General features: G+C 48.5%; 1 protein-coding gene across 1 annotated transcript in view; it reads right to left on the reverse strand.

Annotated features, from left to right (window-relative positions):
* Window positions 1–711: 711 nt before the first annotated feature.
* ZNF407 (zinc finger protein 407) overlaps window positions 712–16,043 on the reverse strand; it is a 403,634-nt gene continuing 388,302 nt past the window's right edge. The window contains exon 9 of the mRNA XM_080683401.1: window positions 712–3,085. Within this exon, the coding sequence (XP_080539527.1) occupies window positions 1,785–3,085 (1,301 nt within the window). The 3' untranslated portion in view covers window positions 712–1,784. The remainder of the gene's footprint in view (window positions 3,086–16,043) is intronic.

Raw genomic sequence — 16,043 nt, forward strand, 5'->3', positions numbered from 1 at the left:
AATATTTCTAGTGGAAAACACGCCCCCTCCTTTCTCTTTTCTTTCCTCTCTCTCTCTCTTTTTATTAACATGTATGAGAAGCCTGGAGAGGGGCACCAGTTTGTAAAGGTCACCTTTACCCTGATAACAAATGGAGTTGATCCTGTCACTGTTTGCTGGAGACAGTGTTTAAGAACTGACTCGCCCTGCCATTTTTAAGAAACACAAGCAAGTCATACTCAGATAATTATGAATCTCAATGTTGAACTTGAAATCTTACCTTTTGTTTTTTTTGGGGGGGGAGGGGTGCTGTGTAAAGGGAAGTGGCTCTAGGACCAACAGGACTACAAGCCATGGAGACAAGGTTGGGCTCTCGGGGCAGAGGGCTCAGCTTCTCTGGGAAGCTCATACCCTCCCACCGCCCAAATCCATTCAAAAAGGTGTTCTAAATGGTACTTTTAATTAAACTAAAAAGGGACCATTAGCTCTTCCTTTCCTCATGTCTGTTCTTCACAGTTTTTCGATATTAGCTATGATAGGAGATGTTAATGTCACCAGAACCTGCCTGTGGTCCCATGCCCACCAGGCCACGGAAGTGCCAGTAAGGAGTCAATACACCTGCCAGTGGGCAGACAGGGGGGCAGCCCGTGTCAGACAGAGGCGCGAGCTCTGGTTACTTTTCACAGGTGCCCATTGGTTAACTGCTGGAAATACAACATCATCATTCTCTTTAATGCTATAGTTTTATTTCAAAGAAAAAACAGAACAAAACAACCTGTGCATGGGGGAGGGAATTATTTTACAATTTCGGAAAAGGGAGAAGAGGAATTGTATCAAGAAGCAAATGACTGGGACGTAACCTTGCGCTCCACAGCTGCAGTGGACCCAGAGCTGCACAGACAACGCGGGTCAGGGCGGGCTCCAGGTGGGGCTTCCTGTTGGTAATGTTTAACGTCAGCCTTTCACACTGACATAAATTACAAATAAATCCCGCAACCATGACATAGATATGAATGTGTTATAAAAAACAAAATATTGGTATGAACAGTATTTTCCAGAGTGCGTGTTTCATATAGAGACTTTATTATATGAAATGAAGTCAAAATAAGGGTGCATTTTAATGAAACATGAACTCCAAGGCTTTCCTTAACCGCAGGCTTTAGGAGGTTCTTTTAAGCAGAAGGCAACCAGAGCTCTGAATACACCTGCCATGTCTGAAGAGAGCAAACTGATGCAGGAGATGAATGACAGGCTTCCTTTGGTCTGGGGACACATTTCAACAAAATGAACAGGGGTGGGTTACATCAAGACAGTAATACTTGCAGCTGCAGTTTTAACCGAATATAGAATAAAATGTGTAAACGGCTACATGCTGGGTTGCCGAGCAGACAGGTCTCAAGCCACAAACACACTGTGCTTACACGTCCACCAGTGGGGCACGGTCCTTTGAGAACTGAAATGGGAAAACATTTGTGTGTGTTGGGGGTGGGGGGATGGTGATGCAGAAAAGAAAACTCAGATTCTCCTCGGCACAATGGATAGAACAGAGGGATAGACCTTTAACAAAAGAACCAAACAGTGAGCAGATCTGGGATGCAGGGCCCTGCCTCCATTTGCAGCTCTGCTGCTGGCCCCCTGCATGGGCTTTCATCCCTCCACTGGGGCATCCTGGGACTGCGCACTTGTAAGCAGCAGTGTGAACCCTGGACGAGAGTGTGTTTGGTGCTCCTTTGAGCTACACTGTCATTGTTGGGCAGGGACCACTGTGTCCACATGTGCTGCTCTTTCCACACATGACCTGTGCCTCAGGCTTCTTGGAGTTCGTGACTCTCTCTTTGGCTCTGAATGACTGTGGCTGCCGGGGAGCCCTCTTGGGTGTAAATGACCATGCTGGTCAACTGTTCCGTCCCACTGGGGACCATGGCCCCCGCTTGCAGGATCTCCTGCGAGTCGGCTGTCTCTATCACGGTGTGGGAGTACATGGCTGTCTCATCCTGCACCCCGGGGGGCAGTTCGGTCACAATATAATGGGTTGCGCCCTCGGGAAAGTTGCCACCGGACTCGCGGACCATGGCCTGGACCAGCTCCTCGGTGACAATGATCTGTGAGATCTCCCCGTCCTGCTCGGCCAGCTCCGCATGCTGCCCCGGGGCCCCCGCCTCCTGCATTACGATCTGCGAGCCCTCCCGTGCCAGCATGTGGACTGCACCCTCCTCGTTCACGATGACCTGGGTGACGCCCTCTTTCAGCAGCTGCCCGGCCGCGGCCGAGTCACACACAGCAAACTGAAGGACGCCCTGGACCATCTTCTTGAAGGCCACCTGGGCGCGCTCCTGTGAGGCGACGACAGCAGAGGGCTGCACCACCTGGGTCAGGACCTCCATGGGTTCCATGGCGGCTGGGCTCCCCTCCACGTCCGGGAACACGTGGACCTCGGTGGCCTCAGAGGGGGGCACCTCCTGCCCGGGCAGCTGGACCAGCACATCTCTGTGGCCAGCCCTGCCCTTGTCCTCAGGCCCAGCCCTGCCTTCTGCCCCTCCCAACTCACTGACCGCACACAGCAGGGCATCCAGGGCAGAGGCCGGGTCGGGCTGGGGGATGGCGCCCTCACTGAGGTCTAGGATCTCCTGCTTGGTCACCTGCTGTATCACTGTGCCACCGGGGCTGAGGGGCTCGGCCACGTGACCTTCCATTGAGCCCCCCACCACCACCACCTGGGTGGCTTCCTCTGCCATCTGCTCCGGCAGTACCGGCCCCGGGGCCCCGCTGCCCACGTGCGCTCCGCTGGGGCTCGCAGCAATGACCTGCCCATCTTCCGTGATGTGCACCACGCGGGCCACCTGGCCGGCCAGTGCCAACGTCTGCAGTGTGGCCGCGGCCGTCTCCTCCACGGAGGCATCCAGGGCGAACTCCCCGTCGTAGCCCTGGATAATGATGACCTGCTGCACCTGCTCGGGCACCGCCGCTGCCCGCCGGCTGCTGCGCAGGGGCCTGTCTTTGACCGGGGACTCCTCCGCCAGCGCGGCCGCAGTGAACGGGCTGTCCGTCTCCACGAACGTGGCGCCTTGGCCCTTCAAACGGCATTCATAGGACTTGGAAACTATGCCTGTGGGAGACAGGACCGGTTAGAGCCAGCGAATGAGTTCATTCTTAAAAGTAAGACAATTCTCCTGCAGACGCTTTCGAACCTCCAACAGAAACATCACTGTGAACCCTGCTCAGGAGCAGCGTCCTCCCCTGGCCAGGAGCTCACAGAGGCAGCCACCTAGGGGCCTGGCAGGCACTCCTGGTTCAAGAGCGAATAAAGCTGTGAAGGCGCACGCCCTTTCCACATCCTGCTCTGACTGCCCTGTACAACTCTTACCCCTGTGTCTGCGTCCCAGTGCCTGGGAGGGAGTCAGGCTCCCTCACCTGCTGTCATTTCTAAGACGACTATCAGCCACTGAAGGAAGTGAAGATCAGTACAGTCAGCAGCAGTATCTTTGGATCCAGAGGAAAATCTTTCTTTAATGTCCAAATATTAGACAGGGTATATATTTGTGTACTCAGCCAAAAGAATGAAAGCCCTGCATCAGCTTCTAAAAATATGCCGTCAATAAACAGCTCCGGGAGGACAACACAACAAGTATTTACTGAGCATTCACCATGCTTCAGGCACAAACTTCAGTGAAAAGCCCCGCTTGTCCCGCCATGGGCCACAGGGGCCCAACAGGATGGGGCTGCAGCAGGGCTCCCAGCTCTCAGGGCTGGAGACTTGGACTGCCCTCTGCTTTGCGGACAGAAAGCTCCAGAAGCAGAGCTGGGACAATGGGCAGAGAACAGAGGGCCAACGCCAGGCAAGGCAGGATATCAGGCCTCAGGCAGAGGCCCAGGTGAGCGCACACTTGCCTTCCCCAGTGTCATCCACGATGCAGGCTGATGTTTAATAACTGGAAATATGAATGAAAATTATAATCTTTATTTTCATTAAAAAAGAGACTGACTCTTCAAAGAGAGTTCCTATTTTCTTCTTTAAATCTCAAAATTTCTATTGGTTTCCTTAATATCACCTCCTTCCTTCCTACATAAGAATGATCTATAAGTGATCCCCACTATTTCCATATTTCAGTGGCAACTACATTGTAGAAATATTCCACTTTACTCTCTTTAATGTGTTTTTTTTTATCCTCACCTGAGGTCATCCTCCCACCACCTCCACTGATCTTTAGAGAGAGTGTGGAAGGGGGGCAGGGAGAGAGAGAAACATCGATGTCGGAGAGAAACATTGACTAGTTGTCTCCCACATGCTCCCCAGCTGGACCTGGGATCAAACTCTCAATGGAGGTGACAAAACGTCCATGAGTCTAGCAAAATGGCTACCTAGAAACTCTCATGTACTGCTGCTGGGAATGCAAACTGGTGCAGTCACCGTGGAAAACAGTATGGAGCTTCCTAAAAAAATTAAAAATGGAACTGCCTTATGATCCAGCAATTCCACTTCTGGGACTCTATCTGAAGAAACTTGAAACATAATTTGAAAGAATATATGCAGTCCTGTTCATTGCAGCATTATTTACAATAGTCAAGATCTGGAAACAGCCCAAGTGCCCATCAGTAGATGAGGGGATAAAAAAGCTGTGGTACATTTACACAATGGAATACTATCTGGCCATTAAAAAAAGAACAAAACCCTACCATTTGCAACAGCATGGATGACCCTGGAGAGTATAATGCTAAGTGAAATAAGTCAGTCAGAGAAAGACAAGTACCATATGATTTCACTCATATATTCAATCTAAAGAACAAAATACACAAAACAAAAGCAGACTCATAGACACAAGATTGGACTGGTGATTGCCAGAGGGTGGGGGTGGGGTGGGAGACTGGGTGAAAAAGGTGATGGGATTGAGGGTACAGATTGGTAGTTGAAATACAGCATAGGAAATACAGTCAATAATGTTGTAATAACTATGTATGGTGGCAAGTAGGAACTAGAAATATTGGGGGAAACACTTTGTACAGTATACGATTATCTAACTGCTATGTTGCACACCTGAAACGGATACAAAAGAATACTGAATGCCAACTGTAATTGGACAAAATAAAAATAAATAGCTCCACAAGCTGGAGTGAGCCTCTGATTTCTCGTTTACTTGCCTAGCAGAGTGAAGACAACGAGGACCACTAAGGAGGCCACCAGCCAGCTCCCCCAGGGCTCTTATGACTGTCCTGAGGTTATATGAGCATCAGGAGAGCTTTGTGGGAATCAGCCCCATGCTTACATGGATCTGCCTGTTGTGCCCTGCTCTAGGGATCCCCTACCCCAGTGGTCGGCAAACCGCGGCTCGCGAGCCACATGCGGCTCGCCGAGCCGGGGTTTGCCACTCTGTTGACTAATGAGTTTGCCGACCACTGGATTAGACTAAATGTTACCGTGTAGTTGGAAGCTGTGAGGATTAGGCAATTGTGGCATATTGTGTGCAAAGAGGTAAAGGGTAGTATATGACAGTGGTCGGCAAACTCATTAGTCAACAGAGCGGCAAACCGCGGCCGGCTCGTGAGCTGCGGTTTGCCGACCACTGCCCTACCCCACCCTCCTGCTTGTCAGAAAAAACACACGGCCTCAGGCGGATTCGGGTTCAGAAGAATCATGAGACCAGATTAAAGCACTGGGATCCTTCAGAGAAAGGGCTGCTCACTGAAATCCTCTCAGCTTTGACCCTCCCTGACTCTTTCTCCTTGGAGGTCAGAGGCCAGGTTGGGTGGGTGGGGCACTGCTGACCTTGGTCTGTGTGCTGTCCACTGGACCCCCAGCTCTTGGCCTGCTGGGCTTGCCAGTTGGCTCTGGGAAGCCTGCAGCTCCTCTCCTGGATGGGATGTGCTCCTTACCTTCACGACACCCTGGACTTGGTCCTGCTGTTCCTGCCCATTCTGTCCTCCTTATACCCTGAACTTAATTTAATTTCAAGGTCACTTTCAATCTAATTTAGAGTATGAAAAAAAATATAGACACAAAAGTAAAGAAGACAGCCTTCAAATAAACCCCTCCCCAATTAAATACAGGAGGGAGCATACTGCCTTTTCATTAGACAACAGGAGAAACTACTGTGGTTGGGACAGACGAATATCTTGCTCTTAGTTGCCTCTGAAGGAATGCTCACGCCCAGTGCACGCGGGTCCGAGTGGTCTCCCCCGCAGTCTGCACTGGACAGAGACCCTCCCGGGCAGAATTACCCAGGGCCCTTCATAGCACTAGAGATTGTGCCATCCTGAACTACTTATTGAATTTATTTGAATCTGGAAGTGGGTGCGGCCCCTCTAGATTATTACAGTAAACCACATGGGTAAATACTGCTGTCAGGTGGTATGCTGAGGCTCAGCAATGCCAACATCCTAACCTTGCCCGCGAGCCTCGCTGTCCCAGCACAGTTCATAAACGGGAGTGCAGGTCCATCTTTTGATTCAGCAATTTAATAACTTTGTGTGTGCTGTCAGGACTGCTTTGAAAAATAGCACCTATAAAATGTAACAGCCTCAATCAGATTGAAAAAGATCTAGCCACTGAAGATTCGTCCATTCTGACCGTAATGAATTAATGTTGAGCCACGTGGAAGTTCAAGTGTCATTTAAACTAATGCGAATCTCTGCTGTGACTTTAAATTCTAACTGCATGGTGCCCGAGAATTCATTGGGCACATCGACTTCAATTTCTGAGATCTTTCTAGTAAATATGAACTGGAAAGCTCACCAGTGCAAATGGCCAGTGGGCGTGGTATTTGGAAAACAGGAATGCCGTACAGGTTTGTCTTTACCTGCTCAGTCACCATGATAGCTCCAAAACCGCATCCATTTTAATGGATCTCAGATGCCCAAAATAATATATGTTACACTTTACATTTTTCAAAGACAGTGTTCGATTTCAGGATAATAATAGCAGCTAATAGCTGGCGTGTCTGAAGCAGTCCTTTTTGGACCCATTTCCAACAGGACAGTACGTGGCCTTGTGGAGAAGGCGCAAATGAAGCTAAAATGCAGCCTAGTGCCTATTTATGAAATTCCAGCACGATGCTCGGTTGCTTTCACGAGAGTGGAGGTACTGCCTCCCTTCTCCTATTAAGCGCATTGAACACTTACAGCCCCAGGAAGTGGGACGGGCTCCGGGAGGGTTGAGAACCTGCTTTGGGAAGTGATTTCTGATCAGGCTCACCTCTGCCCAAGCTCATCCTGCAGCTCGGCGCCTTCCTGCCTGTCCTTGTTGAGGAGCCAGTCTCCGGGGCTGACAGCACACACCCCGCCCTGCAGGTGCAGGGGTTAAGTGGCACGCGCCTTTCTAAACCCTGCTCCCGTCTGCTGCCCGCTGTGCCCCTGGGACGCTGCAGACAGGGCTCAGTCCCTGACTGCTTCCTGGCTGTGTGTGTGCTATTCTCTCCTCGCTGTCATCATTTTTTTCCCACAGAATAAATACCTTATGCTTTTGTTAAGCTTACATTTAATTAAAATGTACAGAATTTGTGCAGTAAACTCGAATGAAACAAATAAAACAAGGGCCCCCTCTCTTGAAGGCATACGTTGTGAATGAAAAATGTCATTACAGACTAAAAAATTTTGCAGTAAACAGGGCCTACGGAGAGAAGTTTCCCCTGTAATGACATCCATAAAATACACAAATGGCACTTTTAGTACCATCCTGAATATGGCATTTTCTGTGCTCTACACACAATCTAAATGGTTTGATCATAGAGCATAATACTCCATTGGGTTTATAGAACAATCAATGTTCCATAAAATGATGTATTTATCCAATAGTAGGCTCAGCAGTTACTGGCGGGTGACATTGCAGGACACGGGCCGGCCTCCTCGGCGGTGCGCGGCTGTAAAACTTATCTAACACCCACTTCAACAACTTCATCTCATCTGCGTCAAGTAATTTGTTGAAGCCTCAGCTTGGTTTAAAAAAAAACTTGTAATAAAAATTCATAGAATTTTCAGGAGAATGAAAGCCGATGACAATAGAAAGGTCACATTGTGTCTCCACTAAAGGGGTCAAAGGTGGCTAGCAGTTCTAAAACCGAAAGTAGATTTCATGCATCGCCTAGCAGATAAAGATGGCATTAAAAAGACTTGTGTGGGTGAAATGCCTTGCATGTTAGGGAAGCTGGGCAGTATCCTAGGTAAGCCGCTCTGTGGCTATAGACCGCATTTATTTTAAATTTCTAAGCTTCTCCTGAACAGCATTCACGTGTACACATTGCTAGGTGATGTCTCAGACACGGTGTGTGTTTTAGACTCTATATTTTGGGAGGGCATAAGCTTGAAAATGCTAGGTTGGCTCCTTGTCATAATTAAAAGCACCCTGGATGTAATACGATTAAAAATGTAATACTCTGCGTATAAAAATTGGGGGCACACATGACTGTGGTTCTTGAATCACATTTAATTTTTCTCAACTTCAATTTTAAGATGTAATTTTAGCAAGAGTGTTAAAAAAGCATACTTAATGTCTATTACAATGAAACAATATTAACAGATTATGTTAATAAATTAGAGCCATATATTAATGTCACAAAGCTTGTAAGTTGCTCAAGTGAATGCAGGAAAAATGATAAATAAAAATTCAATGAAATATAACCACCTACAAAATTCAAAGCTGGAAGTAAATTATTCTTGCAATAGCAGTTACTAATAGTTTAGCCAGTCAAATCGACAAGGAGAATCCAGTTTTTGGACAATCGTAATTGCCTGGTGTAGGTCAGGGCACCCGAGGTAGGCTCCCACAGACTCCTGTGTGCACAGGTGAGTGCCTTCTGTGCTAACCCTGCACAGGAGCAGGAGCCCAGCCCACACAGAAGGCTCTACACACCCCGTCTGTGATTGAGACTCTGGTTACAGAAACCTCTCAGTTGTACTGAAATGACAGTTTCACCAGCATTTTTCTTTTAAGAGAACGGGGAGTGTGTGGGAGGCGGCTGGCTGATCAATGTTTCTCTTTCACATCAATGTTTCTCTCTCTCCCTCAATAAAAAAAGCATCTTGGTAAATATCTGCTTTATACCACTCTCCCTTGCCCACCCCCCCCAAAGATATATGTTAAAAGAGTTACAGTAAAAGTCTGTTCTGCCTTCAATTTCATGAAGGCCATTGTTTTACAAGAGATCAGAAAAATTATTTTTCTGTGAAAAATTAACCAAAGTCCACATCATTTCTGAGAGATTATTTCAAATATATAGGACATGCCGGGCAAGTTTTCCTAAAAACTTCCAAGAAGCCTGGACACAAGTTTAGATAACAAGACTTTTAGTCTTTTTTCCTTAGTTAGCATTAGTACTGCATTTAGGGTTGGTGGTGTTTTAAGATGATCTTATAAGACCCCTGAACGAAATTCTAAGGTATTCAGAAAAAAAACTAAAAATAATTCTTTTCTCAAGTGGGAAATGCATGATGAGCTAGGATTCAACTTCACTGTGAAGTGTCTCCGTGGGCTGAGATATTTCCATGGGCACTGATGAGTAACAAACAATGAAAGACAACAGTTTACCTTCAGAGTCACAAACCCTAAGAAATTGGCTTCTACAGAGGATCATTTTCCTGCAGGAAGCTCCCGCAGTGGTGGGAGCCCTGCCTGCATGCACATCTCACTCCAGATCTAGGCGTAGTCTCCCAGGTGCAGGTGGCGGCTCTGGTAGGGACTCAGATCTTGTCACTGACCACTAGGAGCACGTGTCTCCGGTATTGGAGGGATGAGGAGGGAGGGGCTGTCAGGGTCCATCACTGGGCCTTGGGCTCTGTGCACATCTGGACGGCAAGGTCAGCCCCAGGCCACTGGGAGGGGACTGCCTTGGACACTTTCCCTTCCTCCTTCTAAGAGCTCCACCCTTGGAGTGCATGGCCCTGGGGACCCAGCCCTCACCCTGCCACCCTGTGTAGCATGTGAAATGTAAGACGTCTGCCACACTCCTGCCTTCGGAAACCCAGGGCCTCGGGAAGTCTTCCTTCAAAGATTCCTGGTACCCTGCAGCCTCGTCCACTGACAGTCAAGGCTGACTCCGCTGGACTTAATTCAAACAGGTAGTGACATTCCTTTTCGTTATGGAATCCCAAAAATCAGGAATCCCAATGACCTTTCCCTAAGTGCCCTCTGAGAATCTTATAAAACTCCCAATACGGATATCACAATCTTAGGAGACAAGGCCTATGTTTCAAAAGTTGTACAGGTTACACACACATTAAAGGAAAAACTATGCAAATAAGGCCAGCCAACCAGGTCCTAGGCACTCCTCTAAGGGGTGGATCAAACGTGTCTCATTTTGTTTTCCTGGCAACCCTGTAAAAAGATCACATTCTTTTCTGTAGGCACGTTCTGATTTCCTGTGTATTACAGCATCTTCATATCTTTCCCGAGGAAACTAGAGGAAACAGACATTTGTCTTCATTGCAGACACTTTTGCATGAAGGTAAAAAGCAAACCGCTCCTTGGTAACAGCACAGAGGCACCATTAAAATCAAATTTACAGTAAACAGACCCGCAGCTGGGGCAAAATGCGCACCGTTAGTATTTTAATTATCAGCAAAGCTTTCGGAGCTCTAACATCTGCTCACAGCCGAGGGACACAGCTGCTGCCTACACTGAAACAATGCGGATTCTCCACATACTCAAATGGGTCGGCTGTGCCGGGCACATACTAGTAGCTCTCCCTTCCCGTTCAACCAGCAGGAGGATGGGAACCAGGAAGGCCTGATCTCTTCCAAAGTCTGAGATCCAAAGACATAGGGCTCCTTGATTCTGGGCAGTGAAACACTCCGAGATGGTGCTGAGGTCACTCGTCGCCTGGGTGCAGCCGCCAGGTGCTGAGGACCTGACCCTTGTGCTCAGAGACTTTTAGGACAAGCAGAGTAAACTGAGGCCACTGAGAGCTGGCCGACTGAGTCTGTGAACATAAGAAAGAGCAGGGGTCACGGGCCTTCCTCAGACCTTCTCAGGCTGACTCAGGGACAGCATTGGGCGTGTCCTTGATGTGCGGCTGGGCCTACCCTCAGCCTTTGTGTACATGCAGACAGTACAAAGGAGGTGGCAGGGCCATGGTCAAGGTGGAAATTAGAATGGATTTCCATGTTAACCAGTGAATGTTACAACCTCTACTTTTAACATCTTTCTAAATACCAGTTAAACTCATATGTAAAAACTGCAGCAAAACTACATACCTGGAATAATAACGTTTAAAACTGGTTAAAAATACCAAACAGAAGACACATTATGAGGCTTGAATCATTGCGCTGAGATGAGCAGAATGAACAAAAATGAACTTACAAATTACAAAGAGACTGGAATGCCAGCAATGGCCCCGTGGGTTGATCAGACAGTGACTGTCAGCTTACCCTCCACACGCCGGGCAGGTTTTCTAATGGGAAGTCATGAAGATGCAGCACCTGGGGCGGGACACAGAGCCGATTGCAAGGGTGCCTGTGTGTCTAGAGTGATGCATGCCATGGTCAAGTCCTCGAGCAAATGCCCATGGTGTGCACTTGAAAACAGGTATGTGCTTAGCAAGGTGGCATTACAGTTGGGGGACAGGGCTGTGTCGGGAAACTTGGAACCCATCTCTCTAGTTATTCGTTCCCTAAGGAGTCTCCATGCTTTGGTAACTGGGCAGCCCCACTTGCCTCTCCACTGAGACACTGTTTAGAAACAATGGATGCTGCTGCAGCCCCCGAGCACATGACTACTGCACCAGGGTGTCACTCCACGAGGGGCACACACGAGTGCCCAGGTGATACACAATCCACGAGGACCTCCTAGAAGATGTTTTGCAGGGACCAGTGATGTGCACAAGTGGGCAATTCAAACCAGCACATGGAATCAAGCTCAGAATTCCCATGAGCGTGGGGACGTGATACAAGTGACACGGTGTTCCCTATGGACACACAACCAGTGGCACGCATAGAGTCACCTGCAACAAAGCTCAGGGAAGAACGTAGGGTGTGTCCTGGTATCTGCTCTTGCCTGGGAATGTCCCAGGCAACACACACAAAGCTACAGGCCCAGAGCTAGCTTCTAGGGCTGAGGGCAGAGAAGGCAGGCTCCCTTAGCTGCTATGATGGGAGACGGGCCCTTCCCTCCTCATTTGTTCCTGTGATAAACAGGTGCCTCATCTTGATACTTGAGGGGATAGAGCCTGTCAGTAGTGAGTGCATGACTCCTAGACAATAGTGCCTCCCCTGCCCTGCCATCCCTGCCACCTCCAATCCTCCCAGGTCAGTTCTGTAAATCTGGGACAGCAGGCTGGTCATGTGCACTGCAAGTGAGAGAAGGTGCTCTCTATGCTCCGGGGTTCACCAGCCCCTCCCATCAGAAGCCTCTGCAGGGCCCACACCTGGGCTAGACTAGTGCCTTGCAGCTGGAACAAAGTCTGCGACCCAAGCTGAGCGACAAAGCTGAGCGACACGTGTTAATTCTTTAACAGCTGTTCAAGTTTTTAAGGCGTAGGGCATTTAAGGAATTAAAACCTCCAAGGTTCGGAGTTTACATCCGTATCAGCTCTTCACTCCCCCTGGAGCCTCAACTCAGATCTCCTACCCATTGTGTGGCTCAGGTGTAATTCCCAAGTCTCACTGGGGCTTGTCACCATGGGAAGTAAGAGCACGCGGTAGGCAGTCCTGAGGAAGAGTCCGCGCGAGGCAGAGGAAGGCAGAGACCTACCTCGCTCAGTACCAGGCTTAGTAGGAGAAATACCTAGTGAGGTCAGCAGCGTGACTACTAGCATAATGGTTGGTTCTCCAAGGGTGGTTTGTGCCCGATGCCTTAGGTGAGAGGCTGCTGAGTGGGAAGCTGAGCTATTCGACATCAAGAGCTTGCTCCAGCTCCACCACGCTGATCTCTGCCCAGCCCTTCACACAATTTATTTGGCCCACACGTAGGTTGGACACACTGAAGGACAGAGGAAAGGCACATCGGGGAGGAAAACACCAAATCCTGAAAAGAGGTTTTTTTGCTCAAACATTCACAGAAAATGTGTACCTGGAGAGGAAGGCCCCCTCTCCACCACACCCCCCCCCCCCCCCCCCGCCTTTAAATTCAGCACTCTGAAAAGGAATTATAAAGGAAGAAGGCAGTTAGCACAGAGGCCGCACAGCCATTCAGAGGGCCGAGCCAAAGGCCGTCTGTTCTGCCTGTACTTGGCTGGTGGGATTGGGACTACACCATGCTGACGGCCACGGTCCGGCAGTGGACTGGCTCAACTTTCTGTTGGATTATGATTTTAACTTTAAGAACCAGACTATCCTATATAATAAAGATGTAATATGCAAATGGTCATTATGCCTTGATCCGACCGCATAATGACCGGATCACGGATCAGCAGGAAGGTGGGGCAGCAAGCTACAAGCAGGCACAGAGAGCTACAGGAGGGGGCATGGCAGCAAGCTATGAGGGGGGAGGGCAGGGGGAGTTACAGGAGGGCAGGGCAGCAGGCAGAGAGCCATAGGAGGGCGGCAGCGAGCTACTGGCTACAAGCAGGCACAGAGAGCTACAGGAGGGGGCATGGCAGCAAGCTATGAGGAGGGGCGGGGGGAGCTACAGCAGGGTGGGGCAGCGGGTGGAGAACTACTGGCGCACATATTCGTGTGCAGGGCTACTAGTTAAACTATAAGACAGATGGAAGGTGAAGCAGTGGTGGCTAGAGTGGGCGGGGGGACCCTCAGCTACTGGGCCCTGCTGGTCTTTGTGAGAAGGCACAGGGTTTGAAACCAGGGTTACATGTCTCTCAGGTTCTCCTCCTGGTGGAGTATGTGACTCCCATGACAGTGCTGACTGTTGCAGGGACAGGTGAGTGACATGCCTCCTACCACTGCTTAGGCTATGGAGGCACCCCCTATTGACTGTGTCACTGTGGTCACTGTGAACTTTCCCAGTGGGAGGGTGCAGTCAATGCCTGCCTGTGGGACATGAATGACAAACATTTTCTTAAGTATCTGACATACCTCCACCTCCACAACATAGCAGCTGACTATCTTACCTAGATTTGGAAATTAATGGGCTGACTATAGCACTGCAGCTCAAATGGACTTACAGTTATCATATTTGGCCCCATGTGATTTCATGTAAGAATTACTTCTGATGATCTGAATGGAAACTCAGAAACATTTAAACTGGCCGGTTCATCGCATACAAAAATACTGTGTGTTTGGATGGGAAATGCCCATGCAGGAAGATAATGAAAGCTGACATTGGTTTAATGAAATAACAGGGCATAATTCTGAGGCTCACACGAGTATCCACGGGCTCCTTCTGGCGAAAAGCGTGCTCCCCTGTCCCACCCTGTTCCTGCAGGATCTGCATCCCAACACAAAGCCCTGTGGTCTGCTAGCATGAAACCTCATGAAATTACTCAAGATTCTCGACACCCAAGTCCCCATGTTTTAAAAGAGCAGAGTGCAGGGTGACAAGTATTACAGCCGAGAATAAACAGTGTGGCACAGAGAGGCGCGATCAATGGAGGCCCAGACTCCGCATTCACGAAGCAGCCGTGTGAATAGCACTGCAGAGAACAAAAGACAGTGACGATAAAATTGGGGCTTTTGTTTCATAAGCTGGCACAGATGGGCCTGGCATGCTTCATGTTTCATTTTCATGAAAATTCAGCCACATTTCAGGGCAACATCTCCACTGTTTGCAGGCAAAGGGGCACACGCAGGAGGCCGATGACGTGCCAACTGTTTTGCTGAATGTCCCGACTTGAGCCAGAAAAAGGAATTAAACATGCTCTGGGGTGAGTGCTTAGAATCTCATGTAAACAATGTAAACGGAATGGTTCAGTTATTAACAGGCATGTTAATTAAAATGAGTGACTGTTAATTTCTAGTTAAACATCAAGCTCTAATATAAAACTTTCTGTTGAGATGACCATAGCTAGGTATGACACACTTGTAAGTGCACACACGCACAATACTTTTTTCCTAATCAAGCTGGAAAAACTGTCACTCCTCATTCAGACACACACTGCTGCCCTCCAATCCTTCACTGAATGGCAATGTCCTAGAGCAGTGGTCGGCAAACTCATTAGGCAACAGAGCGGCAAACTGTGGCTCGCGAGCCGCAGTTTGCTGACCACTGTCCTAGAGAGAGGGTCTTTGCCACCATGGCATTTGCACCAATGTGCTTACACTGAGTGCTGAGTGCGGCAGTAACCAATGCAAGTACCCAGAGAATCCGATGGACAAAAAACACATCATCAGTCTTGGCCCCAAACAGTAGGTACATAGTGCCCTTTTAAATAGCACCACATGTAACAATCAGTGATAGCTTTTCCCCCACAAACCAGTCAAATATCACATGGCTTTAGTCACATCTGGAATGTTTAAGTAATTTACTTACAATGCAATACAATTAATATATTTCACACCACCTATCTTAAACAGAACACTGAAAATCTCATTGTTACTAACAATTTTCAAACCTTAGACAAGGGCCATGTAAATGGTATTAGCACAGCTCTAGTTCCCGATCAGGAGTGTTACAGGTTGTTCCGAACATGGGCAGAATAAGAAATGATGAAACAATGCAGCAAACACTGAATGACGAAAATCTAAATCAGCCTGAACACGCTAAGGTGACAGGGTTCATGAACAGTATGGAATCTTCTGGTGGCTTTTTGAAGTCAAAGCTGGAACTATCAAGGCATCTAGCTCTAAGGGCCTGTTCTCCTTATGAAAACAACACCTTTCATGACTCTGTACGTAAGCAAGTTAACTCTGCTTCTGCTCAAAGGGAAGACATTCTCCCCAATACCAGGACACACTTCTGAAAACGGACCTAACACTAACTCTGTAATTACGAAAACTTTCCCTCTAGCCCTCAAGTTACCAGCACAAGGCCCACCGTCTTACTGCTGGGACGTCTGCAGTTGTGGACAAGCTCATGCTGCCATGGCTGCACGTTTCTCAGACCTTTCACAGCAGCGTATAGCAGACGCCAGAGAGTAAAGGTGACCAAACCTGCTCACAACTGCCCAGCAGCTTCGAATGTCCCAATGTCAACTTAGCAATTAAAAACACTATGACTGATGACAAAACTGGCTGGCTCTAAAACAATA

The sequence above is a fragment of the Plecotus auritus genome, assembly GCF_963455305.1.
Source record: "Plecotus auritus genome assembly, chromosome: 8".
Classification (NCBI taxonomy): Eukaryota; Metazoa; Chordata; class Mammalia; order Chiroptera; family Vespertilionidae; genus Plecotus; species Plecotus auritus.